We start from the raw sequence: 27030 nt of genomic DNA, 5'->3' as shown, positions 1-27030 counted from the left end.
CGCCCTGCCCCGCGCTGCGCCCCTGAGCGGTGGGCCGCCGGCAGGGGCCCGCAGTGGCCCGCGAGGGCGGGGCGGGGGCGGGGCGAGGGCGAGCCGGGCCGGGAGGGCGGGGCGGGGGCGGGGCGGCGGCCGGCGGCCTCCCTCCCCCCGCCCCCCTCCTTCCCTCTCTCCCTTTCTTTCTTTCTCCCCTTCTCACTCTCCGCTCTTTTCTTTGCCTCCGCAGCCGGCCGAGGGGGCGGGCCCTGCAGCCTTTGTTGCCCGCGGACCGAGCGCAGCCGCACGCTTGGCCGGAGTCCGGGCCGGGGACGCGGGAGCTGCACGCGAGTCGGGCATGTCCTGAGCCGGACCCGGGACCGGACAGCGAGTGGACGGGACGGACGAGAGCGTGCGCGCGGGGTCGCCAGGCGGCCGCCCGGCCCCGGCCATGCCCGGCGGCCCGAGTCTCCGCAGACCCGCGCCGCGGCTGAGCCCCCTCCTCCTGTTCCTCTGCGCTCTGGCGCCCGGCGCCCACGAATCCGCACCAGGTGGGTGGCCGCTCCGCCCGGGCCGGCCGGCCGTGCCACCGCTCCCGGCGTCTCCAGCCGCCGCTTCGCCCCCTCTCACCTCTGCCGGAGCCCGCGCCTGCCCGGCTCGGCCGGGAGATGTGGCGCCCCCTGGCGTTAGGGACCAGGCGGGGTTGGGGAGGAGACACCGCGCCTCCCGCGCGCCTTCCCCAGCCCCCGGCTCCGCTACCCGCCCCGCCTGTAGCCGCAGTAAGTCTCTTACGCCCTTCGGGCTCCAGTTTCCCCACCTCGGGAGCCGCAGAGCGCGTCTGACTCTGCCGGGGCTCTCCCGTCGGAGGGACCGGACGGAGCGCGGCCACACGCGATGGATTCGGTTTCTCGCCCTCCCGGAGTGCCTGGCCTGGAAAGCAGGCTGGCCGGGGCGCTGCGGACGAGGGCGCGGGGTCGCAGGTCCCCGGGGTCCCCTGCCGCGCCCCGGCCCCGGCCCCGGCCCACCGCCTCTAGGTGTCTGCCGGGCCCCCGTCGGCTCCCCGGGCCGGGTCTCGCGCGGTCCTTGCACTTCCTGCCTCCGCCTCCCCCAAGTGTGAAGGCGCCGGGAGTGGACCGGGGAGAAGGAGCTTCTTCACCCCCCCGCCCTGGGCTTGGCTCTCGCCGCCCCGGCCGGCCGGCCTCCGACGAGCCTCTGGCCCGCGTCCGGAATCCTGCTCCGCCGCGGGCCGCCGGGCCGCGGAGCTCCTGGAGCGTCCGGAGAATTTAGGACCAGAGGATGTAGAGGACCCCTGGCCTGCCGCTCAGGGAGCTCATGGACTGATGGGGGCGGGTCCAATAGTGGGGAGAGCAGTTCTGGCTAGGCAGTCGGGAAGGCTTTGTAGGAGAGGAGGGGCCTGTGCTTGGAGGGACTGGAAGGATGGATGAACTTTGGATGGGCTGGAAGGATGTGTCTGGGGGGCGGGGTGAGGGGGTGCATCCTAGCCGGGCTTGGTGGAGGCGGGTGGCTAGATGAGGCCTGCCTGCTGGGGCTGGGGGAGACCTTCCTCTCCAGCAGAGGGATTGTGGTTGTGAGGCTAGAAAAGCAAAGCGGCCGGAATGTAGGGGACATTGAAACCAGATCTTAGAGGTTGGGGCACCGTTGAGGGCAGCAGCTGATGAAGGCAGTCTTTTAGGGAGGAGGCTCCCCATCTAGCAGCAATGTGTACGGATTAGAGCAAACATTTAGTGAGAAATGCTATGTGCCAGCCTCCCTAGTTCTCATTTCTCATCAGCTCCACAGCCACCCTACCAAGGTGTGTGATGGAAAGTCCTTTTATAAATGAGGGAAAGGTTCAGAGAGGAGAGTGACCTACCAGCTTGGACTCCTGGGCTACTTGGGTGAAGCCTGTGTTTTCCCACTGCTGAGGACCTATGAGGATGAACCAGGTGATAGGGATGAGGGAGCAGGAAAGCGGTTGCCCCAAGGAACTGCCCCTGAGCCTAAACTTGGGTCCAGGCCCCCTGGCAGCTGTGGGAGAAAGGTGGGGGGGGGGGAGTCCCCTGTGGTCAGGGTCCGCTTTACTTCTACTGCAGGCCAGACACATGTATGAGCTTGCCCATTTTGTTAAATGGGGATAATGGTATCTACCTCCAACGGTTTTTGTGAGAATTAAGTGAGACGCTGAACGTGATTGCTTTGTACAGGGCAGAGAGACTACTGTGTGGTGGCCATGATTTTATTAATCTGCTAGGCAGACCCAGTAAGATCAGGGAGTCTGTGATGTGTCCTGTAACATGGACCTGCCATTTGGGGTGGAGGCAAGGCAGGCACCCTTCCTGTCTAATCTGGGTCCCCCTTCAGTGTGAGTGTCTGTCTCTAGTATCCCCATAGATACGTAGCATGGGGCTCTCCCCAGCCTGCTCCTGCTCAGGATCCCTGACCCTGAGGCTGCTGAGCTGTCATTTTCTTTGGACCCTCCTGGGGGATGTAGACTGGAGCCTCTGCCCACTGAATGCTACCTTCTTTGAGGCCAAAGAGCACATCTTGCGCTCACTTTTAGGAAAATGTGACAAACCAAGAACTTGTTGGGATTGCTGGGACTGGAGCAGGGAGGGGGGGCATTAAAACACTGTTATCACACATGTGAGCTCTGTGTCCATGTGCACACATGTGCTTGCAGGCAAGTGAGGACAGACTCGAAGAGGAGAGTGTGTGTCACACACACACACCCTGGTTATTTTTTCTCTTTGGCATGAGCTGTGGGTCATTTGAAGGGCTGGATTGTAACTTAGGTACTCGATTAGGAGGTGAGGGTAAACACCATGTTGGCATTTCTCTGGTAGAAGCTCCAAAGTGACAGTTCTGTCACCTAGGGGTGATATGCAAAGTATTCAACACCCATTGTGGCAGGAACTCAGTCCAATCACAACCAACTAACCTCCCTGGCAGGACAGTCTCAGCCATAAACCACTGGCATTCCGTGCTCCCATCCTGCTGTAGCTTTAGCTCTGCTAGCTGGCTCAGCTCTGATGCACCCACAAACCAGAGACTGGAACCTGCAATTACCCTTTGCTGGCACTGGGTGGTGGTAGGTTCAGCCACCACGATCTCTACCAGGGGATCAGCTAGCTATCAGAGACATTGAAAGAGTTATTTTTTAACTCACTCTGTCCTCATTTAAAAATATTTTAATGGAAAAATGATACAGATTGACTATTGAAAATGAATGCAGAACAAAACAAGATGAAAATTATTGCAGTAAAAGTGGTAACATCCTTTAAGTATTTTTAAATTTTGCATTAAAAAATATTTTATTATGCCATTAGGCAAAGACATAAAACAGGTTTTTAAAGAAATAGCTATGTATACTTTAGAACTTCTCTTGCTAATTTTCAGTCATAGTTCACATTTGCTATGTGTTATCTACTGTACTAAGTACTTATGTATTAACTCACTGAATTCTTACATATTATTATCATACCCATTTTACAGATGGAGGAACTGAGACTGTGTGGTTGAGTAATTTACCCACGACCTCACAGCTGTCAGTGGCAGAGCTGCGATTCAAACCCAGGCAGTCTGACTCTAGAGCACACTAGTTCTAATGTCTTTCGCCTGCAGCATATTTCTACTTAGCCCCATCACATTTTTGAACTTAAGAGGATGCATCTTTATAACTCACTTGAATTTCTGTCTTGCAATAATTTTCCAAGGTCTAGAGCAGGGATTCTTAACAGGACTGCATATCCCCAAGGTCATGGATCCCTCCCCAGGGACACCGTTGAGCTCTTGGAGCCATTTCTCCCCAGCGGTTCTGATTCCCCAGACACATACATACTCCTTCTCCCACCCACACACGTTTGAGGACACTGCTATTACCTAGAAGTGTGCCATGTAGCTTTCGTTTTTCTGGTATGCAGACCACTTCAGGGCTGGTTGGCATTAGCACCTCTAGACCTTCAGCTTGTCTTTAGCAGCCTTGGCCGTGATGGTTCATGCCCTGGGAACTGCTGTTAATAGTCATTTAAAACAAAGCCTTGGAGTGTAGCTGTTGTCTTATTCTCCATCTGTTTGCCCTGTGACCCTCCTTAAGTTTTCTGACCTGGATTCTCTGAGCAGATGAGGAAACTGAGGCTCAGCAAGATGAAGTGACTGTCTAGGCCACACAACTATTAAGTGGCCAAGTTGGCACCCAAACCCCGGTCTTTCTATGTTCAAAGCCCATCCTTTGGATACAATGCATTATTTTGTCACTCCATTGTCTCTCGTTTCACAAAACATGTGCCTGGGCCAAGCTTCTTGCAGCTGTTCCCCTCGCTCCCAGCTTTTTCCTACTTCTGTGAGGGTCTGCCACATAGTGTTCATCACCAAGATGCCCTCCTCATCTTCATGCTTAAATATGTACCCATATGTCAAGGGACATTTCACATGTGCCCCTGTGAAGAAGCTTTTCTTCTTCCCCATCCATCTGTGGGGTATCCCCTCCCCTCTCTTGGGCCTTCTCAGCACTGTGCCAGGGGTAAGAATCATGGATACCCTGCACCTGTTTCTCTATTCGGAGGGCTAGGATGGTGTCTTATACACTTTCCTGGACTTTGGGGCACTTAACTCTCCTCCACAACACCAAATGCCATGGACCAGGCAGGTAATGTAACAAGGCTGGTGGGAAGATATTTTTCTTGAAACATGGGGCCTCTCGGCCCATCTCTTGTTTTCCCATTTTTGTTAGAGATTCAGTTCTTTACTGAATGAAAAACAATACAAGTGTGAAGCTGGGGGCAACCTATATTTAGCTACACCATTGAGAACACCATAGGGAGTGGTGTAGACTGAGGCATATGGTGGAGCGCACAGGCCCTCTCTAAAGAGTCACTTTTGATAAGCTTGAATTTAGGTCTGACGTGGATGGATGATAAGACTTTAAGCTGAAAATTGAGATTTTTGTACAAAATCAAGTGATTTTTTTAAACACTGGCAACTGATAAAATACTTTCCAACATTTTTGCCAGCTCAACAAACCACCCCACCTCCCAAATCAATACACTGACAAACAGAAAAACATGTCTGCAGGCCATGGTTGTGGAGTCACCACCCCAAATGCCCTTATTAGGATGTCAGAGCAAGAAGTCTCCTTAAGTTTTCCAGCTCAATGGCTTCCAATTGCTGGCACTGAAATGGTTACATCAGAATCCCCAAAAGGTTTAGAAAAATACAGAAGAAAATACAGATTCTGGGGCCTCAGAGCCCTGGATCCATGGAGTCAGAATCTCTGGGCTGGGTCCTGGGCAGCTGCAGCTTTTCAGAGCTCTTCAGGTACTGCTGATGTTCAGGCCGGTTCACTTCCAGTGAGGAATTTCCTAACTTCCCTGATGATCACAGTCCCCTGAGGCTCCTGGTAAAAACACAGCTTCCCAGTCCCATTTCCTGGAGATGCTGATTCAGTGGGTCTGAGGCAGGGCCTGGGAATTTGTTTTTTAACAAATTCTCATCTGAAAAGTCTGGAAAATCCTTGCACTGGTGCCCTCCTGAAACTCAGAGACATGGGAAATTTGTCCAGAGCCACACAGCAAGTCACGCCAGCCCACCCTGCCTCGGAGCTTGCTCCTAGAGGACTGTGCCCTGATGGCTGGCCTGCTGGGGCAGTTGTGGACTGTGGCGGATGTCCTCAGCAGGGGGGCACACCACTGGTGTGTGCAGGGCACTTTATATGTGGTTTGGCAGGAGACAGGGTGGACGGCAAGTTGGGTTTCTGCAGCCTGGCCTGGATGGAACCTCAGACGGGGCTTGGCTTCCCTTCCAGCCCCAGCAGCAGCCACACAGGCAGCTCTGTGGGACAGCTGCAGGGCACTCGGGCATTCTTGTGGCCTTGAGGGGTCACTGTCCTGAGCAGCCAGGATCCCAGGAGCTGGGCATAAAGCCAGTTGATCTGGGCAGGACCTGAGGCTGGGAGAAAGCTCAGATGGGCCAGTTTCCTACCTGTGCCGCAGAGCCTGGGAACGGTAGAGGAGAGGGAACAAGACCATCAGCCCTGGGGTTCCTCCCCACCCCCAGCAGTGGTGCTCTTATGTGTGTATGTGTCCACATGAGATTTCTTTTGAAGCCTAGGTCTGGTGGCCAAAATAGTTTGAGAAACTTGATTTAGTCCAGCTCCTTTATGTTAGCGATGGGGAAACTGAGGCCCAGCAAGGGATGGACTGCTGAGAATGTAGAACAGTGCTACTGAGAGATTGAAGCCATCTGGGTGACTTCATTACTCTTGCTGTGTGGCTTTAGGCCAGTCTCCGCAATTCTCTGAATGTCTCTGCTTTCTCCAGAAGCAACCTGGGGACGCTACTGCAGGTGTCCTAACCTGGATCTGCAGCCACAGGGACCTGGGTAGAATTCAGAGGATCCATGAACTTGGATGGGAATATATTACGTCTTTAATTTTTCTAAATTTGAAGTGAAATTTAGCATTTCCTTCAATTATAAATATTAGCAACAAATCACAATAGTGTTGGCAGCATTTGTGATTTTGCTACCAATAGGAAAAAACAAAATATCTTATCTCAGTACAGCTGCAGGTACCTTGAAATAAGATTGACGTTTATCACTACTTCTAAATAACCAGAGTTGTTAAATTTGCTAGATTTTGTTTAATATGTTAGTAAAGGAGCACGTAATTTCACATCTACTTTTTAAATTATTTTGACAACTGTATTTCAGTATCATCAATGTCCTTGGTATTTCCTTGGTATATTTAATCTTATACATTTAAAAACATTTTTCTGAGGAGTCCATAGCAAAAAAAAAAAAAAAAAAAAAAAGGTTAAGAATGAAGCCTTCCTGGGAAATCCAAGCAGAGAATGACCAGGAGAGGATTCTGCAAATGCAAAGGCCTGAGCAGAAGTCTGCAAATTTTTTCCAGCCCTGGAAGCTTTTCATTCAGTCTTAAATGTGAAAGAAATAAACTAGGGCTGCTCCTTGAAGTGGTAGTGATGAGGGGCCAGGCAGCCCTACCTGGGTGGTCCTTCTCTAACTCCCCATATCTTAGGAGGCCTGGAGATGTGTGCAGAACCCTCGGGCACTTAAAAAAAAAATCCATCAGGCTAATAATAGTCATAATAATCATAATTCCCATCATGTCCCGTGAGCCAGGCACCGCTATGTGTGGAGTATAGTTCAGTTCAATTAATCCTCAGCCCCCAAAGTGTAAGTTATTATCCCCATTCTACAGATTTTACACAAATATTTACTGAGAAATCTCTAGTTTCCAGACACTCTTCTGGCACTTAAAATTTTCAGCAAAGACTATAAAGATTCCTGCCCTCCTAGAGTTCACACTAGGAGGAGATAGAGAAAGAAAAATAGATGAAAGAATGGAGACGTTATGTGATACCGTATGTCAGAAGTGCTATGGGGAAAAATAAAGCAGGGAAGAGGGGATAGGGAGAGACAGGGAGTTGCAATTTTGAAACAAAGCCAGGAGAGCTCGAGGAAGAACTTGAAGGAAGGGAGGGTTTAGTCAGGTGGAAAACTGAGCAGAGCGTGTTCCAGGTGGAGGGAACAGCAAAGCGAAGTCGTGAGGCAGGAGCCTGTCTGACTTTGAGGAACGGCAAGGAGGCCAGTGGGCCTAGGGAGGTGTAGCAGAGAGGAGATTGGAGCGGGAACCTTGTGTGTGTGAGCTGGAAGCCACTGCAGCGTTTTGAGCAGAGGAGGGCCATGAAAGGAGACAGGGAGAGGGACGCCAGACGGGCAATAGCGGAAGCAGTGAAACCTGTTAAGAGGTTACCTCGTTAACCCAGATGGAGCCAGCGAGGCCCGGAGAGGCGAAACAGCACAGGGGGTGGGTGTTGGGGCCTGGCACTCAGACGTCCTCGGCCCTCTCGGCTGCGGCCCACTCCGCCCCGGCTCTTCTCCCTGCAGGACACGCCGAGGGCCGGGCGGCTCTGGACATCGTGCACCCGGTGCGCGTGGACGCGGGGGGCTCCTTCCTGTCCTACGAGCTGTGGCCGCGCGCGCTGCGCAAGAGGGACGTGGCTGCGCGCCCCGCCGCGCCCGCCTTCTACGAGCTGCAGTACCGCGGCCGCGAGCTGCGCTTCAACCTGACCGCCAACCCGCACCTGCTGGCGCCCGGCTTCGTGAGCGAGACGCGCCGGCGCGGCGGCCTGGGCCGCACGCACATCAGGGCTCGCGCCCCCGCCTGCCACCTGCTCGGCGAGGTGCAGGACCCCGAGCTTGAGGGCGGCCTGGCGGCCATCAGCGCCTGTGACGGCCTGGTGAGTGTGCGCGGGGTGCGCCGGAGGGACGCGGACCTATCTGCTGGGTTTGGCATGTTGGCTTTCCCTCTCCCAGCCTCAGTATTCACATCTGTAAAATGGGGTGGACAACGCAGGCCTCTGTTCTCTAGGACAGCAGTTCTCACATTTTAATGTGAGCCAGAGTCACCCAGGCCTTGGTGAAAACCCAGTGTCCCATAGGTAGGTGGGAGGGGTGGGGGCAAAACTTGCATTTCTGGCAATTTCTCAGCGTTGAAGCTGCAGGTCCAGACACCCGACTTTGAGAACTACTGTTTGTGGTGTGTGTAGACTAACTCACAAAGCAGCCAAGTCCCTTTTCTTTGGAAGGGCCAGTTATGACGCCTACTCCTTTAGGCTGCTCTTCTCCAGGACAGGCTTCCTCACCGTTACCTTGCCTCAGGGAGTGGTGAGGCTGCCTTCCGGGAAAGCAGGCCTCAGCCTCCAGGTTTTTCTGGGTTGAGGTCATGCTGGCTACTGCATGCAGCCCTCATTGCCTCCCTCTGCTTGAGTGCTACCTAAGAGCAGCTCCACTCCAGGCAGCTTGGGGCCCCTTTCTGCTCCCGTCTCTGGAGCCTGGGGTGCGGGAGGAGTTGGGGGTGGGGTGCATGTTCTCTGTTCCTAGGGAGAAGCCTCAGCTCAGACTGCTCAGGAAAAGCCATGGCTGTGGCAAGGCAGGGCCTAATGACAGACAGCCCACCCCACAGGCTCTAGGGTATTTGGGCCTGGGCCTTTGAGAGCCCACCTGCCTGGAAAAGTCTCCCATTTACAGAGTCTGTGCTCCTCCCTTTCTATACAGTTAATTAATCGTATTGAGTCTGAGTGACAGGTGCGCATGTGGGCATCGTTGCCATTTTACAAATGAGGAAGCACGCTCAGAGAGGAACTTGCCCAGGGTCACCCAGTTATCCAGTGGTGGAGTCTGCATTCAACCCAGGCCTCCAGCCCCTAGACCTGATGAGGCACTGTCTAGCACTCCAGGTTCTCTGGCCCTGAGTGACCCAGCTGACCAGCTTGGAGCCAGTGAGGGAGGTCCGAGGGAGGTAAAACCTTCTTCTGTGTTGGAGTCCTGAGCTTCCCCAGGAGGTGGTGGGTTACTCAAAGATACCTCCCAAGGCCCCTCCTTCCTCTGGCCTCTCTGAATACCAGCGGACATGATGGAGACACCCCTGCCAGCGTTCCTTCTCTGGCAAAGCCTGGGACCAAGGGAGAGGATGTCCTTGTGGGAGGGGGCATCTCTGTGGCCCTCTTGTTAGATTTGGAAGAAGAGCCATTTCTTTCTTTCTCTCTTTTTTCTTTTGGTGATCAAATTTCTTTTTGTTGAGGTATAATTGAAATATTAGTTTCAGACAACAATTTGATGCCTATGTATATTGTGAAATGACCACAATAAGCTGTTACAAATTTATGTACATATAGTTTTTTTTCTTGTGATGAGAACTTTTAAGATCTTTCTTAGCAACTTTCAAAAACACAGTACATTATTATTAACTGTAGTCACCATGCTGTACATTACATCCCCAGGACTTTTTTTTTCTTCTTGATGTGAAGCTTTTAATTGTAATTCCTGCTTATCTTTGGGATGCAGGAGATGCAGACCCATTTCTTGCTTCTTACGGGCTAAGGGGTGGGGTGGGTATATGGAGCAGCTTCCTGGGCTGGTGGCTTCTGAGCTTAGCCTAGAAGCCTGTGGCTGGGTGAAGTGGTAGAGAAGGACATTCCAGGCAGAGGGTACAAAGTGAACAAAAGCCCAGAGGGAGGAAAGCATGGTGTGTCGGGGTCAGTTGGGGTGGCGGGCTCTGCTGGCAGGACAGGCCTCTGGGATGGGTGGGAAGGACAGCAGAGTGCCAGCCCTCCACGTGTGACCCTGGTGCTTCTTCCCCAGAAAGGTGTGTTCCAGCTCTCCAACGAGGACTACTTCATTGAGCCCCTGGATGGTGTCCCAGCCCGACCTGGCCGCGCCCAGCCTCACGTGGTATACAAGCGCCAAGCCCCTGAGAGGTGGGCAGAGCCGGGGGACTCCAGGGCTCCAGGCATCTGTGGGGTGAAAGGTATGTTTCTCTGCTACTATCTCTGGGGTAAGGGATGAGTCTGGGGCATGGAGGGGCCTTTCTAGGAACCTCTGTCAACACCTCCATGCCCAGCTCCTGTTGGACCAAAGGGTCACAGACAGACCAACAGACACATCCTCATAGCCTGTGCCCTCCAAATGCGCCACGAGCCTGAGGCCTCTGCCTGTCAGGCCTGCCCCAGCTCACCCCCTGGAGTGACTCCTCTCACTACCAGCTCATCTGTCTCCCCACCTTAGGGCTCTGTCTCTCCCTGCCCCCTCCCCACTCACTGCCTGTGGCACTTCCAGCTGTGCCAACGATGCTTCCTTGAGGGTCCAGGTGAGGCCGGGCCATACCCAACCCCAGCAGGACAGCTAGCTGGGAACCTCCCTCCCCTCCCCACTCTGGTCCCACCCCAGGGTAACTGACTTCCATTTTGGGAACCTAGAGTGTGGTACTCAGCACCTCTCCTGCAGAGTGGCCACGGTCAGTGCTGGCCAGTCCCGGTAAGAAGCTGTCTGCTAAGGGTTGCTAGGGTTTGGGAACTGCTCCAGCTTCACAAGCTGCCCACAGCTCAGGGACTCTATAACAGATATCCACAGAGGCATGCTTCTTGGCCTCAGTTTCCCCAGCTTCATAGATGTTCTTCCTCTTCGGATCTGGGGGCAGCCTGGGGCAGTGGGCCAAGTCTCCAGTGGGGTCAGCTGGTTGGGGTCTTGGTCAGCCTCGCCAGGCTGGGGGTTAGGCCAGGGGGTCTGCATGTGCTAGGATGTACTTACCCCTCAGCGGGGGAGAGATAGGGGCTTAGGAGCTCACCTCACGGACGCAGTGCTTTGTCGTGTTCGTATCCGCCATTTCATTAGCCCCCCCAAAGTCGCCCTGTGAGGCTGATCAGCTTATCTATTTACAGTCAGGAACCCCCGGGGTCAGAGAAGGGAAGTGACCGAGCCAGGGTCACACAGCACAGGGGCAGAGGCATCACGGGAGTCCAGGCCCCTTGCCTCTGATCCCAGCACGGTTCCCGCTGAGCGAGAGAGTGCTCGCTGGGGAGAGGCGCTTGAGACGTGTGCCCGGGGCCAGTCTGCTGGCAGCTAACCCACAGCCCGTCTGGGGCCCACAGAGTCCCCGGAGCTGGAGCCCCGGCGGGAGCGTTGGGAACAGCGGCAGCAGTGGCGGCGGCGGCCAAGGCGTCTATACCAGCGTTCGGTCAGCAGAGAGAAGTGGGTAGAGACCCTGGTGGTTGCCGACGCCAAAATGGCAGAGTACCATGGGCAGCCGAGCGTCGAGAGCTACGTGCTGACCATCATGAACATGGTGAGGCTGCCGCGGGCATCACGCGGGGGCGTGGGGGGGTTGGTGAGGGCTGCCAGGGGGTGGTGATGGTGAGGTGCAAAGGGTGGGTGTACCCCAGGCCCAGGCCCCAAACAGGAGGTACAGGCTTCAAGCTCCTGAGTCCAGGAGGGGATGGGAGGCCCTGCAGGGAATCACTAGGAGAGAACCTGGGCAGAGGTGGGGCCTTTGGGGCTGCTGTGAGGACACCACTGGGTGTCACGCCACCCCGTTAGCTCAGCAGCCTCTACCTGCTGCCAGGACCAGAGCTGCGGGAGGGAGGCTGAGGCAGCCACGCCCCTGTGCCCGCCTAGGGGAGCTCATAGACTGCTTGACCCATCCACACCACGCTTAACAAACACTTCCCTCCTCTGTGCCGGGCCCTGTGCTGGTTGCTGGGGACACGGAAATGACCAATCAGACCAGCCCCTGCCTGAGACATCAGCACGCATTAGCGTTAGAAGGATCTGTACGGTTCTGCGGTCTACTAGCTAGTGACCTTGGGCAAGCCACATTACCTGTCTTAGCCTAAGCTTGCTCATCTGTGAACTGGGGTTGACAGTAGTACCGTACAGGGTTGGCCTACTTCTCTTGACCCCACGGGACAGTTGAGATAACTAGGCCCCAGGAGGGGGAGTGACTTGCCCAGGGCATAAGGACAGAGCCAAACAGGAGCCCAGGTTTCCCAAGTCCCACCTGGGACACCGTGGCAGGTTGGAGCTGGTGACTCCCGCTCCCGTAGTACCAGCCAGTCCTTCCCTGCTGCTGCCCCGGCTGTGCAGGGGGGAGGCCTCAGGCAGCCAAGCTCTTCCTTCGGCCTTTGGCATTCGTAGCAGGCCACCCACTGAACACTGTTTTCCTCCTGGGCTGGGTGACTGAGAGCAGGGTGGAGGGTGTGTGCTTTGCAGCTGACATGGCCAGGGTCGTGCTTCAACTTCCCCCCACGCAACACTAAGGGAGGTGTGCTCTGGGTCCTCTAAGGTCTGGCCGCCCCTTTTATAGCCATGAAGCCTGGGCTCAGAGAAGCGAACGGGCTCCATCTGTGGCCAGCATGCCCCCACTGCTCGAGTCTGCGTTGGCAAGCTCAGCTCTGGGCCAGTCCCTGCCCGACTTGGCCACCCCATGTTGGCTCCTTCCTCCTTGTGGAATAAAGGCCATGACCTTCTGCCTGGCACTTGAGGCCTCTAAGGCCCAGCCAAGCTTCCATTTAGCCTTGTCTGCCCAGGGAGACAAACCACTAAAGGCCAGGGTTCAGAAGGAACTGTTGCTGGACAGAAGGTCTGGCTGCTGGGCTGGGCTGGGGTGGGGGGGTGGGGGTGGGCAAGGTCGGGTTCCCAGGCCATGAGATCCTCCTCTCAGGGGCTCAGCCTGAAAGGGGCCCAAGAGCTTGGCTGGAGCCACCAATAGCTAGCTGGGTTCATTTGCCTCACTTTTTCTGAGTGTCCCATGTGGGCAGGTACTGAGCCCTCCAGGCTCCCCCGTGACATCCCCTGTGTGCCAGGGGTCAAGGATTTGGCCCTAGAGTGGGGCCCCTTCCCGCCTTGCTGTCCAGGCTCACAGGACGTATGCTTTTACATTGTGAGCCTCACCCTGGAGGAGGGAGGATCTGGCTTTCACAGCACCTGCTCTGGACAGTATCAGGTTTTCCCGAGCTGGCAAGTCCAGCATTGGTCAGGACAGAGTGGGGGCACCCATGAGCCTAACAGTGCTCAATACCCGAGAGGGAGACTCCAGGTGATGGCGGGGTCACGGGGTGGCATGCAGCCAGCCTCCGAGGAAGCCTGGACCGTGTGTTAGGGCTGGAGCCTTCTGAACATCTGCTACTAGTCCAGGGTTCCACACTCACTGCCTCATCTAAGCCTCAGCCCCATTTTATAGTTGAAGGAACAAAGGTTCAGCAAGGCCAAGGGGCTTGCTCAAGGTCACACGGCTGGCAAGTGGCAGAGCTAGGACTGGAGCTCAGATTTATCTGCTTCCGAAGTCCCTCCCTGTCCTCTCTGCCCCCCACCCTGCCCCAGAGAGGGACAGCTGGGTAGCTGTGCTGACCAGAGTGTGCTGGAAGGATGGGGCAGCAGGGCGGTGGGGGTGGGGAGAACTTAACCTTCTTTTCCCTGCAACGCTGATGTGCTGAGTTCGGCTCTGTGCCAAGGATAAGGTGATAGATGCATAAGATAGATGCATCCCATGCTGGGGAAACTCTGCCTCACCGTAGCATTGCTCAAAGAATATTCCAGGGAGTACTTGCTCCAAAAGGAATGCTAATAAGTGTTCTGTGAAGAAAGATGGCGCTGTTGAAAAAGTTTGGCAACACAGGTTTAAAAAAAGTAACACAGACTTTTCTGCAGGACTTCTCAGAGCCTCCAAAGCTATAGGCATTGAGAATCCCTCAGAGAGGAGTCAGGGGGCACTTGCGAAACGTAAGAAGAGCAGAAACTTTGACGCAGTCAGATCTAGGTTCTGATCCCCTATTCAGCCTCTCTGTGAGCCTCGGTTACTCCATCTGTAAGGCGGGGATAGTGATGCCTGCCTGAGAGGTAAGAAGGATGAGATAAGCAACGTGAAGCAGCTGTGTGCGTTGGGCTTGGTCAGCGTTAGCTGCTGCTGTTGTGGCTGCCATAGCATATGCCCTTCGGCCCCACAGCCACCTTCAGGACAGGCTCACTCCTCTTTACCAGGACCTCCTACAGGTTCCAGTGTGTCAGTGTCCTCTCTGTGCCAGACCCAGGTCTGAGTCCGGGAGTTCAGGTGGGTCTATTCCAAGCATAACGAGAGAGGTCTCCCCACCCCGTTTTGCACGCCCAGTTCTGTTCTTATCCTCTGAGGTCACAGGCCCTTTTTGAGTGGCTCATGTCATCCTGTCTGCTCATTGGGAGCCTGTGGTCACCTGTAACCCCCAGATCTTACTTTTATGAACACTGCCCACCCCAGCTTGCTCTCCAGGCCTGCACCAGAACAGGGCTTGTCTTCCCTGGGTATCGTTTATCCATTTGAGACAAACACACTGATCTCAGGCCATAAATAGACATTCATTGGTTGATTTGGTCAACAGGTAATGACTCTGCCTCCTTCCCAGGATCTCTTTCACCTCTGTACTTCTTGGGGGACAGAGAGAGGTGTTTATATACACTTAGCGGGGTGGGGCTTTGTGGTGGCAGGAAGCTGTCCCAGCCCTAACTCAGGATATAGAGTGGGCTAGTTTTCGGGACAAGTCTTAGCAGACCCTCAGGGGCTCCTCTGGAGCCACTTTATGGGGGGCTGCTGCCAAGTTCACCTGCATGTTGTCTAGGAAAGACTTGTTCTTTTAATCCGACTTTCTCCAGAGTAGTCTTTTCATTTTTCACTGGGTTTTTTGTTTGTTTGTTTGTTTTTTAGTGAAATAACGCATTGGAAAAACTTAGCAAGTGCTCAATATTCATTCATTCATTCAACAACTGTTTTTTGAATCCATAATGTGCCGGGTACTGGACAGATCACTGGGGATATACAAGGGAGTCCACACAGACATTGCCCTCATGGAGCTTATGGTCTGGAAGGGGAAGAGAGACATTAATGAGATTGTTACCCTGATGAATATGAAGGTGTGACGGAGGGGGTACTAGGAAGGACAAGTTCATGGTGGCTTGGGGGTGTTGGGTAGAATAAAGGCTCCCTAGAAGACATGATGGAGGGGTGAGAGCTGGGGAGAGGGTAAGAGATAACTTGGGAAGGTGTTCCAGGCTGAGGGCACAGCATTTGCAAAGGCCCTGTGGTAGGAAGAATCATGGGATTCTGAGAGAAAGCCAGAGTGGTTGGAGCTGGGGAGTGAGCAGATTTGAGGAGGGGGTTGAGGCCATAGAAGTGGGCAGGGGCCAGACCACACAGGCCTGTGTGCCAGGTCTAGGACTTTTGTCCTTACCTATGGACAGTGAAGACCCATTCATTGTAAAGCAAGGGCATAGGGTGATTGGGTTTGCATTTCGGAGACAGATGACTGGGCTGCAAGGCTGCAGGTGGGCTGGAGGGCAAAATTTAGGAGGCAAAACTGGCTGATGTGGTGGAGGAAGGCAGTGCAGAGGGGCTCCCGGCTCTAGCATGTGCATGGAGGTGACAGAGACACGTTGCATCACTGTCTTCACCTTTCCTGACCTTGGGTTCTGACAGTGTAATTCATCCCCCTCATCAGGGGCTTCTTTTGCCCTCTTAACAGCATGTGTTTTGTCCATTCCTATTTGAATATTATTTTCATTGATGGAATTGAGAACTCAGCTCACAACTGCTGTGTCCTGACATCTCTGCCTGTTGGGAACCTGACACCTGTCCCCAGTTGTGGGCTGGCCTCTTTCTTGTTCTGAGGGAGCTTTAAGAGAGCAGATAGCTTTACCAACCCCATTTTCCTGGCACATTGTCCATCTTTGGGGATGGCCTTCTGTCTTGGGGCGGAGTGGAGAGCCGCCCGTGTGGCTGCGGGGGCCTCTGAGAGGCATGCACACCTGCCCTCTTGGCCCCATGGCTCTCAGTCCCAGGGAAGGTGGGCCTCTGCCTGCCTCCACCCCTCCCCCAGGCTGTGCCCAGGTCATGCCTCATGAGAGGGCTCGCTTCTGGGATGCTGGTTCTGGCATCCCCAGGACAGGAGGGGGCTGCAGGGCTATCCCAGCCAGGGCAGGGTAGGACCCTGAGATGGGCCAATGAGCCAGCATTTGGAGGTGTGCGCTGGGGAACAGGGTCTGAAACGGGTGGTCAGGACTGGCCTGGGCCTGGGAGGCCCTCTTGTCCTCCCCAGGTTCTGCCGGTGCTGGGTTGGGGAGGTGTGTGTTCAGGTGTGGGCACATTCATGTAAGGGATGCATGCGTGGGTGAGCTCCCCCGTGTGTGAACGTGGGTGTGCATCCCTCCAGGTGGGCTGGAGGTGGGCAGAGGCTGCCCGTATCCTGTATGCAGGGCGACAGCCTGACCCTTATCTCTTGGGCAGGTGGCCGGCCTGTTTCACGACCCCAGCATCGGGAACCCCATCCACATCACCATCGTGCGCTTGATCCTGCTGGAGGATGAGGAGGTGAGCAGTCACGTAGCCTCGCACTGTCCCCTGGGATGGGCATCGTCCGCCAGAGCGCTCCTGCCGCTGACCTGAGCTGCCTTGTGTGGAAGGGCACAACCAGGGCCTCCTTGGCCCAGGCAGTGTCACCTGTCCCCTCCAGTCCCTGACTGACCCTCTCTTAGGTCCCCTCTGGCAGGTGTCTATGGGAGGGGTTGTCAGACTGGAGGCTGGCCCGGGGCCCATGGACCTGCCTACTTGTCTGCCCACCGCCACCTCTGGGCCTCTGTCTCCCGCCTTCGTGTGGAGGAGAATTTGGCCTGACCCTTCGGAGCTCGGGGGGAGGCTTGAGTGGCTGTGCTCTCTGCCCCCAGGAGGACCTAAAGATCACTCACCATGCAGACAACACCCTGAAGAGCTTCTGCAAGTGGCAGAAAAGCATCAACATGAAGGGGGACGCCCACCCGCTGCACCACGACACTGCCATCCTGCTCACCAGGTACCACCACCTGTGAGGGGCCGGGCCGGGGCTGCAGCCGGGAGAGCCTGTGTGGGAGGGAGGTGCTACCCGACCCTCAGGGAGAAGCCCCAGGAAGAGGGCAGGAAGGAGGTGCTACCCGACCCTCAGGGAGAAGCCCCTGCAAGAGGGCAGGAAGGAGGTGCTACCCGACCCTCAGGGAGAAGCCCCGGCAAGAGGGCAGGAAGGGGGTGCTACCCGACCCTCAGGGAGAAGCCCCAGGAAGAGGGCAGGAAGGAGGTGCTACCCGACCCTCAGGGAGAAGCCCCAGGAAGAGGGCAGGAAGGAGGTGCTACCCGACCCTCAGGGAGAAGCCCCAGGAAGAGGGCAGGAAGGAGGTGCTACCTGACCCTCAGGGAGAAGCCCCTGCAAGAGGGCAGGAAGGGGGTGCTACCTGACCCTCAGGGAGAAGCCCCAGCAAGAGGGCAGGAAGGGGGTGCTACCTGACCCTCAGGGAGCCTCATGTTGCAAAGGTTTGCATACCTTTGACCCGAGACTGGATTCCAGCAGTACGTGGGGAGATCTTTTTATTTTGGGATAATTGCGGATTCTCACGCAGTTGTCGGAAATAATTCAGGGAAAGGCCACCCACACTTCATCCAGTACCCCACAGTGGTAACATCCGGCATAACTGCAGTTAGAGCCCAACCAGGAAACTGACGCTGACACAATCCCCAGACTACTTACCTTTCGTTAGTTTTACATACACGTACTTGTTTATGTGCGTGTGCGTGTATTTAGTGCTGTGCAGTTGTATCACGTGTAAGTTCCTGTGTCCACTGCCACAGCCTAGATTAGAAGGATCTCTCGTGCTACTCTTTTATAACCAGAAAAATCTTACTTCCGTACCAGCCGCCTCCAACTTGACCCCAGCTTCTGACCACTCCTTATCTGTTCACAGGCAGTGTTTTTGAGCTTGAGGTGGAGTTATTTCCCTTTGCCTCATGAGCTCCAGCAGCTTCTGTCAGCACCCTCACTGGGGTCGTAACCCAAAGTGTCTGTGCGTGGCTCTACTCCCCAGGCCCAGATGGGTGTCCGGGGTGAACGAGGGCACCTGCTTCCTAAATGGCTCTTACGCTGGTCTTAGAGCGATGGGAGGGGCATCCTCCTGGCTCCCACCCTCCCTCGGGGTCAGCAGGGGCCCTTCCCTGGCCCCCTGAGCTTGGGTGGGCCTGGCTCCAGCCCAAGTCAGCCTGAGGGCCCCTTCTCTCTGCATGTGCAGGAAGGACCTGTGTGCAGCCATGAACCAGCCCTGCGAGACCCTGGGCCTGTCCCACGTGGCGGGCATGTGCCAGCCCCACCGCAGCTGCAGCATCAACGAGGACACGGGCCTGCCGCTGGCCTTCACCGTGGCCCACGAGCTCGGGCACAGGTATCCCGCCAACCCCACTGCCACACTGAGAACCTGACCTCACCTCCCAGCCTGGGGGCACCAGACAGCCCAACCCATGGCCCACACCATCCCAGGGAAGGGAGCCCTGCCTGGAGGACTGAGCCCAGCCTGGCCACATGCTTGCTGGGCCTGCACTGCTCCCACCCCACAGCCAGGCTGCTTCCCTGTTAGACGGGAGAGGCGTGAGTCTTCTTTGAAGTGGGGTTGAGACGGGCCAGAAAGTCACCATAGGTCTTTGTGCCTCCCTGCTGCCCTCAGTGCCTGCATTTTTGACTGCTGGTCCCTGCCACCCCCCTCTTCCTAATTGCTCTGTGACCCTAGGCAAAGTTTCCTGCCCTCTGTGGGCCTCTGTGTGCTCCCTGTTGATTGAGGGGGTTGGATTCAGTGAGGTCTGAGGCTCCGTCTGTCAGGCACCTCCACGTGAGGCTGCTTCACCTGAGCGAGGCCCGTCCCCTCGACCCTCTGTGCCCAGACACTTCAGCGGTGAATACGACAGCATCTTAGATGGCCGGCAGCGAACGAGGGCAGCTCACAGAGGGCTCTGTTGGTCAGAGGTCTTGGGTTATCACTGAGGACTGAGCGAGATAGCGCTTCTGAAAGTGCTTAGTGTGGGGCCTGGCATGTCGTAGGTGCTCAGCACATGTCATTTTTCTCGTGTCTTTCCCAAGGATGGTCTCTGGAGACCTTTCCTGTGGTGCAGCAGCTCAGACTCCCTACCTCCACTGCACAGCCTTGGGACAGGACCTGAGGGGTGGGAGGAACTCTGTCCGACTGTTCTTGGTGCCAGTGAGGTTGCGGGGGCCACAGTGGGCCCCACGCGTGGCACCTGGCCTGCCGTTATTGGCCAGCTCAGTGTGGGAGCCGGGCTGCTCTGCGTCCCTGGTGCTCAGTTCAGGCTCAGGCTGGTGCGCCTGGTGGAGGGCCCTGTGGGATACTGGTTATCACACCCACGTTTTACCTTAAGGAAACGGAGGCTCAGAGATGGGATGTGGTTTGGTGGCAGAGCCAGGCCTGGGAGCTAGGATCCGGCACCTTGCAGACCTCCGAGGGAGGGGCGGGCTGGTGGCTTCCCGCCGGCTCACCCGCCCCTGGGGCCTGTGCTCTCACACAGTTTTGGCATTCAGCATGACGGAAGCGGCAATGACTGTGAGCCCGTTGGGAAACGGCCTTTCATCATGTCTCCACAGCTCCTGTACGACGCTGCGCCGCTCACCTGGTCCCGCTGCAGCCGCGAATACATCACCAGGTTCCTCGAGTAAGTCCCTTCCCCAGCCCTGGGCCTTGTCTGAGCCCTTAAGGTCAGGGTTTGACGGGGGAGATACAGACGGCACCTTGGAGGATGATAAATGTGTAGAAGGCAGAAGAGTGGTGTTCCAGGTAGAGGAGGCATTGCCAAGGGCGTGAGGACATGGAGTGTGGAATAGGTTTCAGGGAATGGTAGGATATTAAGTGAGGCTACAGGAGCCAAAGCAGGATAGGAAAGGAAGCTGGAGGAGGTACACCGTTGGCCATGTGGCCGGCAGGGCCCAGTGAAAAGCCGGGAAGCAAGTGCCATTAAAGGCGCTGAAATATAAAGCTTTTCCTTTCTTTCGTGTTCTCTTAATTTGCTATCGTATTTTTTTATTTGCTCTTTAATATTCTAAGTAAAGACAAACATTTAAATGATTAGCACGTCTTTTTTTTTAAATTGAGGTGTAGTTGATGTACCATATTATATAAGTTTCAGGTGTACTACATAGTGATTCACAATTTTTAAAGGTTATATTCCATTTATAGTTATAAAATATTTGCTGTATTTCCTGTGCTGTGCAGTGTATCCTTGGAGCTTATTTGATACATAGTAGTTTGTATTCCCTAATCCCCTGTCCCCATCTTGCCCCTCCTTCCTTCCCTCTTCCCACTGGTAACCACAGTTTGTTCTCTGTCTCTGTGAGTCTGATTCTGTTTTGTTGTATTCACTGCTTTGTTTTACTTTTTAGATTTCACATGTGAGTGATATCATACGGTATGTGTCTTTCTCTGTCTGACTGATTTCTCTAAGCATAATACCCTCCAAGTCCATCCATGTTGTTGCAAATGGCAGCATTTCATACTTTTTTAGAGCAGAGTGGTACTCTGTTCTGTATATATTTCACATCTTCTTTATCCGTTCAGCTGCTGATGGACACTTAGGGTGCTTCCACATCTTGCCTGTTGTAAACAGTGCTGCTATTAACACTGGTTTGCGTGTATCTTTTCAAATTCGTGTTTTCATTTTTTTCGCGTAAATACCCAGGAGTGGTAGTTCTGTTTTTCGTTTTTTGAGCCATACCGTTTTCCACGGTGGTTGCACCCATTTACATTTACAGGAAGGGTTCTCTTTTCTCCACATCTTCACCAACACTTGTTATTTGTGTTCTTTTTGATGATAGACCTTTTGACAGGTGTGAGGTGATATCTTGTGGTTTTGATTTGCATTTCTCTGATTAATGATGTTCAGCATCTTTTCACGTGCCTGTTGGCCATCTGTATATTTTCTTTGGAAAAATGTCCATTCAGGTCTTCAAGTACCCATTTTTTAATCCGGTTGTTTTTTTGATGTCGAGTTGTATGAGCTGTTTATATACTTTGGCTTTAACTCCTTGTCAGTCATATCTTGCAAATATTTTCTCCCATTCAGTAGGTTGTCTTTCGTTTTGTTGATAGTTTCCCTCACTGTGCAAAAGCTTTTAAGTTTAATTAGGTCCCATTTGTTTATTTTTATTTTTATTTCCTTTGCTTTAGGAGACAGGTCCAAAAAAATATTACTATAATTTATATCAAAGAGTGTTCTGCCTGTGTTTTCTTCTGGGAATTTTATGGTTTCCGGTATTACATTTAGGTCCTTAATCCATTTTGAGTTTATTTTTTGTATATGGTTTGAGAAAAATGTTCTAATTTTATTCTTTTACATGTAGCTGTCCAGTTTTCCCAGCACTACTTATTGAAGAGACTGTCTTTTTTCCATTGTATATTCTTGCCTCCTTTGTCATAGATTAATTGACCCTAAGTGTGTGGGTTTATTTCTAGGCTCTCTATTCTGTTCCATTGATTTATGTGTCTGTTTTTGTGCCAATACGATACTGTTTTTTTTAAAATTATATTAAGTATATTTGATTTACAGTGTTGTGTTCATTTCTGCTGCACAGCAAAGTGATTCCATTAAATATATATATGTGTGTGTATATATATATATATATATTCTTTTTCATATTCTTTTCCACTATGGTTTATCATAGGATATTGAATATAGTTCCCTGTGCTATACAATAGACCCTGTTGTTTATCCATCCTATATATACGACAGTTTGCATCTGCTTATCTCAAACTCCCAGTCTTTCCCTCTGCCATGACCCCTCCCCCTTGGCAATCACAAGTCTGTTCTCTATGTCTGTGAGTCTGTTTCTGTTTTGTAGATATGTCCATTTGTGTTGTATTTTAGATTCCACATATAAGTGATATCATATGGTATTTGTCTCTTTCTGACTTAGTATAATAATCTCTAGGTGCATCCATGTTGCTGCAAATGGCATTATTTCATTTCATTTGTTTATTTTTTGCTTTTATTTCTATTGCCTTGGCGACTGACCTAAGAAAACATTAGTATGATTTATGTCAGAGAATGCTTTGCCTATGTTTTCTTCTAGGAGTTTTATGGTGTCATGTCTTATATTTCAGTCTTTAAGCCATTTTGAGTTTATTTTTGTGTATGGTGAGAGGGTGTGTTCTAACTTCATTGATTTGCATGTGGCTGTCCAACTTTTCCAACAGTACTTGCTGAAGAGACCATCTTTCCCCTGTTGTATATTCTTGCCTCCTTTGTTGAAGATTAATTGACCATAGGTGTGAGAGTTTATTTCTGAGCTCTCTATTGTGTTCCATTGATTCATATGTGTGTTTTTGTGCTAATACCATGCTGTTTTGATTGTGGTAGCTTTGTAGTAGTGTTCAAAGCCTGGGAGGGGTTGTACCTTCAGCTTTGTTCTTTTTCCTCAGGATTGCTTTGGCAATTCTGGGTCTTATGTGGTTCCATATAAATTTTAGGATTATTTGTTCTAGTTCTGTGAAGAATGTCATGGGTAATTTGATAAATATCACATTAAATCTGTAGATTGCTTTGGGTAGAGGATTGGCCATTTTAACAATATTCTTCCAATCCAAGAGCATGGGCTAGCTTTGCATTTCTTTGAGTCATCTTCAGTGTCCTTTACTAATGTTTTGTGGTTTCAGCATATAAGTTTCAGCATATAAGTTTTCAGCATATAAACATCCTTGGTGAGGTTTATTCCTAAGTTTTTTTTGATGTGGTTTTAAAAGGAATTGTTTGTTTACATTCCCTTTCTGATATTTCATTGTTAGTGTAAAGAAATGCAACCAGTTTCTGTATGTTAGTCTTGTATCCTGCCACCTTGCTGAATTTGTTTATTAGTTCTAGTAGTTTTTGTGTGGAGTCTTTCAGGTTTTCTATGTATAGTATCATGTCATCTGCAGATAATGACAATTTTACCTCTTCTTTCTGAATTTGAGTACCTTTTATTTCTTTTTCTTGTCTGGTTACTGTAGCTAGGACTTCCAGTACTATATTGAATAGAAATGGTGGGAGTTGGCAACCTTGTCTTGTTCCAGATTTTAGTGGGAAGCCTTTCAGCTTTTCACTGTTTGTGGGTTTGTCATAGATAGCTTTTATTATGTTGAGATATGTTCTCTCTATACCCACTTTTATAAGGGTTTTTATCATGAATAGATGTTGAATTTTATCAAATGCTTTTCCTGCATCTATTGAGATGATCATGTGGTTTTTTATTTTGTTTATGTGGTGTATTGATTTGTGTATGTTGAAACATCCATGTGACCCTGGGATGAATCCAACTTGGTCATGCTGTATGATGTTTTTTATGTGTTGTTTGTTTTGATTTGCTAATATTTTGTTGCAAATTTTTGCATCTATATTCATCAAAGATATTGGCCTGTAATTTTCTTTCTTGGTGATGTCTTTGTCAGGTTTTGGTATCAGGATGATAGTGGCTTCACAGAATGTCTTTGGGAGTTTTCTTTCCTCTTCAGTTTTTTGGAAGAATTTGAGAAAGATTGGTATAAGTTCTTCTTCGTGTGTTTGGTAGAATTCGCCTGTGAAGCCATCTGGTCCTGGGCTTTTGTTTGTAGGGAGGTTTTTTGTTTGTTTGTTTGTTTGTTTTTGTTTTTTTGAAATAACATTACAGATGCTATTTCACTTCTAGTGATGGGTCTGTTCAAGTTATCTATTTCTTCTTGATTCAGTTTTGGTGGGCTGTGTGTTTCTAGAAAGTTGTCCATTTTTTCTAGGTTGTTGAATTTGTTGCATGTAATTGTTCATCATATTCTCTCATGGCTTTTTATATTTTTGTGGTATCGGTTGTGACTTCTCTTTCATTTCTATTTTGTTTATTTGGCACTTCTCTCTTCTTGGTAAGCGTGGCCGGGGTTGGTCAATTTTGTTTACCCTTTCAAAGAACCAGCTCTTGGTTGTATTGATTTTTTTTCTGTTCTTTAAATCTCCATTTTATTTATTTACTTACTGATCTTTATTATCTCCTTCCTTTTCCTAACTTTAGGTTTTGTTCTTCTTTTTCTAATTCTTTTAGGTGGAGAGTTAGGTTGTTTATCTGAGATTTTTCTTGTTTCTTAAAGAAGGCATGTATCCCTATAAACTTCCCTCTAAGAATTGCTTTTGTTGCATCCCATTGCCTCAAGCTGTTTTTTAATTTCTTCTTTGATTTCATTGTTGACCCATTTGTTTTTTAGTAGCATGTTGTTATTCTCTATGTAATTGTTTTTTTCTTGTTTCTTTTTCTGTGGTTGATTTCTAGTTTTATGCCGTTGTGGTCAGAAAAGATGCTTGAAATAATTTCTATACTCTTAAATTTGTTGAGGTTTGTTTTGTGCCCTAGTATGTGGTCAGTCCTAGAGAATGTTCCATATGCATTTGAAAAGAGTGTGTATTCTGCTTTATTTGGATGTAATGTCCTGAAAATATCAATTAAGTCTAACTGTTCTGTTGTATCATTTAGGATCTCTGTTGCCTTATTGATTTTGTATCTCAAAGATCTGTCCATTGATGTGAATGGGGTGTTAAAGTCTCCTACTGTTCTTATATTCCTGTCAGTTTCTTCCTTTATGTCTGTTAGTATTTGTTTTATGTATTTGGGTGCTCCTATATTGGGTGCATATATGTTGACAAGTGTAATATCCTCTCCTTGTGTTGATCCTTTTATCGTTATATAGTGTCCTTCTTTATCTTTCTTTCTAGCCTTTGTTTTTTTAATATTTATTTTTTTATTGAAGTATAGTTGATTTACAGTGTGTTAGTTTCGGGTATACAGCAAAGTGATTCAGATATAGATATAGATACAGATATAGATATGTTCTTTTTCAGATTCTTTTCCCATATAGGTTATTACCAAATATTGAGTATAGTTTCCTGTGCTATACAGTAGGTCCTTGTTGTTTATTTTATATATAGTGGTGTGTATATGTTACTCCCAAATTCCTAATTTATCCCTTCCCCCCAACTTTTCTCCTTTGGTAACCATGAGTTTGTTTTCTATGTCTGTGAGTCTGTTTCTGTTTTGTAAATAAGTTCATTTGTATCACTTTTTTCAGATTCCACACATAGGTAATATCATATATTTGTCTTTGTCTCTCTGACTTACTTCACTTAGTATGATAATCTCTAGGTCCATCCATGTTGCTGCAAATGGCATTATTTCATTCTTTTTTATGGCTGAGTAATATTTCATTGTGTGTGTGTATACACATGACATCTTTTTTTTAATTTTTTTATTGGGTTATAGTTGCTTTACAATGTTGTGTTAGTTTCTGCTGTACAAGAAAGTGACTCAGCTATATGTATACATACATGACCTTCCTCCTACCCCCCATCCCATCCATCTAGGTCACCACAGAGCACCAAGCAGAGCTCCCTGCACTCTACAGCAGGTTGCCACTAGCTATCTGTTTTACCCATGGCAGTGCACATATGTCAATCCCAAATCTCCCAATTCATCCCCCCACTCCCATGTTCAACACATCCATTCCCTATGTCTGCATCTCTATTCCTGCCCTGCAAATAGATTCATCTGTACCATTTTTCTAGATTCCACATACATGCATTAATATACTATATTTTTCTCTTTCTGAGTTACTTTACTTTGTGTCACAGACTCTAGGTCCATCCACACCTCTACAAATGACCCAATTTTGTTCCTTTTTATGGCTGAGTAATGTTCCATTGTATATATGTACCACATCTTCTTCATCCATTCATCTGTCAATGGACATTTAGGTTGCTTCCATGTCTTGTTTATAGCCTTTGATTTAAAGTCTATTTTGTCTGATATAAGTGTTGTGACCCCTGCTTTCTTGTCATTTCCTTTTACATGAATATCTTTGTCCATCCTCTCACTTTCAATCTCTGTGTGTCCTTTGCCCTAAAGTGGGTCTCTTGTAGGCAGCATATTGTAGGCTCTTGTTTTTTCATCCAGTCTGCCGCTCTGTGTCTTTCAATTGGAGCATTTAAGCCAGTGACATTTAAGGTAATTATTGACAGATATATGTTTATTGCCATTTTAAACCTTGTTTTCCCATTGATATTATATTTCTTCTTTTTCCCTTTCTTTTCCTTTTTGTTTTTCCTTTTGCGGTTTATTTTATTTTGTATTATGCTTGTTTGGGGTTCTCTTCTTTTTGGTTTTTGTGAACCTAATGTATGTTTTTGATTTGTGGTCACCCTGTTTTTCAAGTATGTTAACCCCTTCCTATATCTACTTGCTTTAGACTGGTAGTCACATAGGCTCAAACACATTCTAGAAAAACTACATTTTCTTACTCTCCTCCACTACATTTTATGATTTTGGTGTCCTCTTTTACATCTTCACGTTCATCCTTTTATTGTTAATTGTGGTTATCATCTCTTTCACAAAAATTTTTTTATTTTTTAAATCTATGTACTGGCTTATTTAAGTGATTTACTTTCCAACTGCGATTTTCCCTTTCTTATAGATTCTTACTTTTTTCTATTTAGGGAAGACTGTTCAATATTTCCTTTATGATAGATTTGGTATTGCTGTATTCTTTTAGTTTTTGCTTGTCTGAGAAATTCTTTCTCTCTCCTTCTATTCTAAATGATAATTTTGCTGGGTATAGTATCCTAGGTTGCACATTTTTCCCTTTCAGGACTTTGAATATATCTTGCCACTCTCTTCTGGGCTGCAGTGTTTCTGTAGAGAAATCAGCTGATAACCTTATGGGAGTTCTTTTGTAATTAACTCTTGATGCCTTTAGAATCCTCTCTTTAACTTTTGCCATTTTAATTACAATATGTTTTGGTGTAGGTCTATTTGGGTTCATCTTGTTTGGAACCCTCTGTGCTTCCTGTACCTGGATATCCATTTCCCTCTTTAGGTTTGGGAAGTTTTCAGCCATAAT

The 27030-nt window shown here is 50.3% G+C and overlaps 1 protein-coding gene across 1 annotated transcript in view; it reads left to right on the top strand.

Moving 5' to 3' along the window:
- The first annotated feature begins 216 nt into the window (after nucleotides 1–216).
- ADAMTS7 (ADAM metallopeptidase with thrombospondin type 1 motif 7) overlaps nucleotides 217–27030 on the top strand; it is a 54110-nt gene continuing 27296 nt past the window's right edge. Inside the window, exons 1-8 of the mRNA XM_057725095.1 lie at nucleotides 217–524; nucleotides 7879–8231; nucleotides 10135–10300; nucleotides 11421–11614; nucleotides 16577–16660; nucleotides 17014–17138; nucleotides 18379–18528; nucleotides 19661–19804. Of these exons, the coding sequence (XP_057581078.1) occupies nucleotides 425–524; nucleotides 7879–8231; nucleotides 10135–10300; nucleotides 11421–11614; nucleotides 16577–16660; nucleotides 17014–17138; nucleotides 18379–18528; nucleotides 19661–19804 (1316 nt within the window). The 5' untranslated portion in view covers nucleotides 217–424. The remainder of the gene's footprint in view (nucleotides 525–7878; nucleotides 8232–10134; nucleotides 10301–11420; nucleotides 11615–16576; nucleotides 16661–17013; nucleotides 17139–18378; nucleotides 18529–19660; nucleotides 19805–27030) is intronic.

This window comes from Hippopotamus amphibius, chromosome 2 (genome assembly GCF_030028045.1).
Source record: "Hippopotamus amphibius kiboko isolate mHipAmp2 chromosome 2, mHipAmp2.hap2, whole genome shotgun sequence".
NCBI lineage: Eukaryota > Metazoa > Chordata > Mammalia > Artiodactyla > Hippopotamidae > Hippopotamus > Hippopotamus amphibius.
This window is presented reverse-complemented; position numbering and strand designations above follow the sequence as displayed.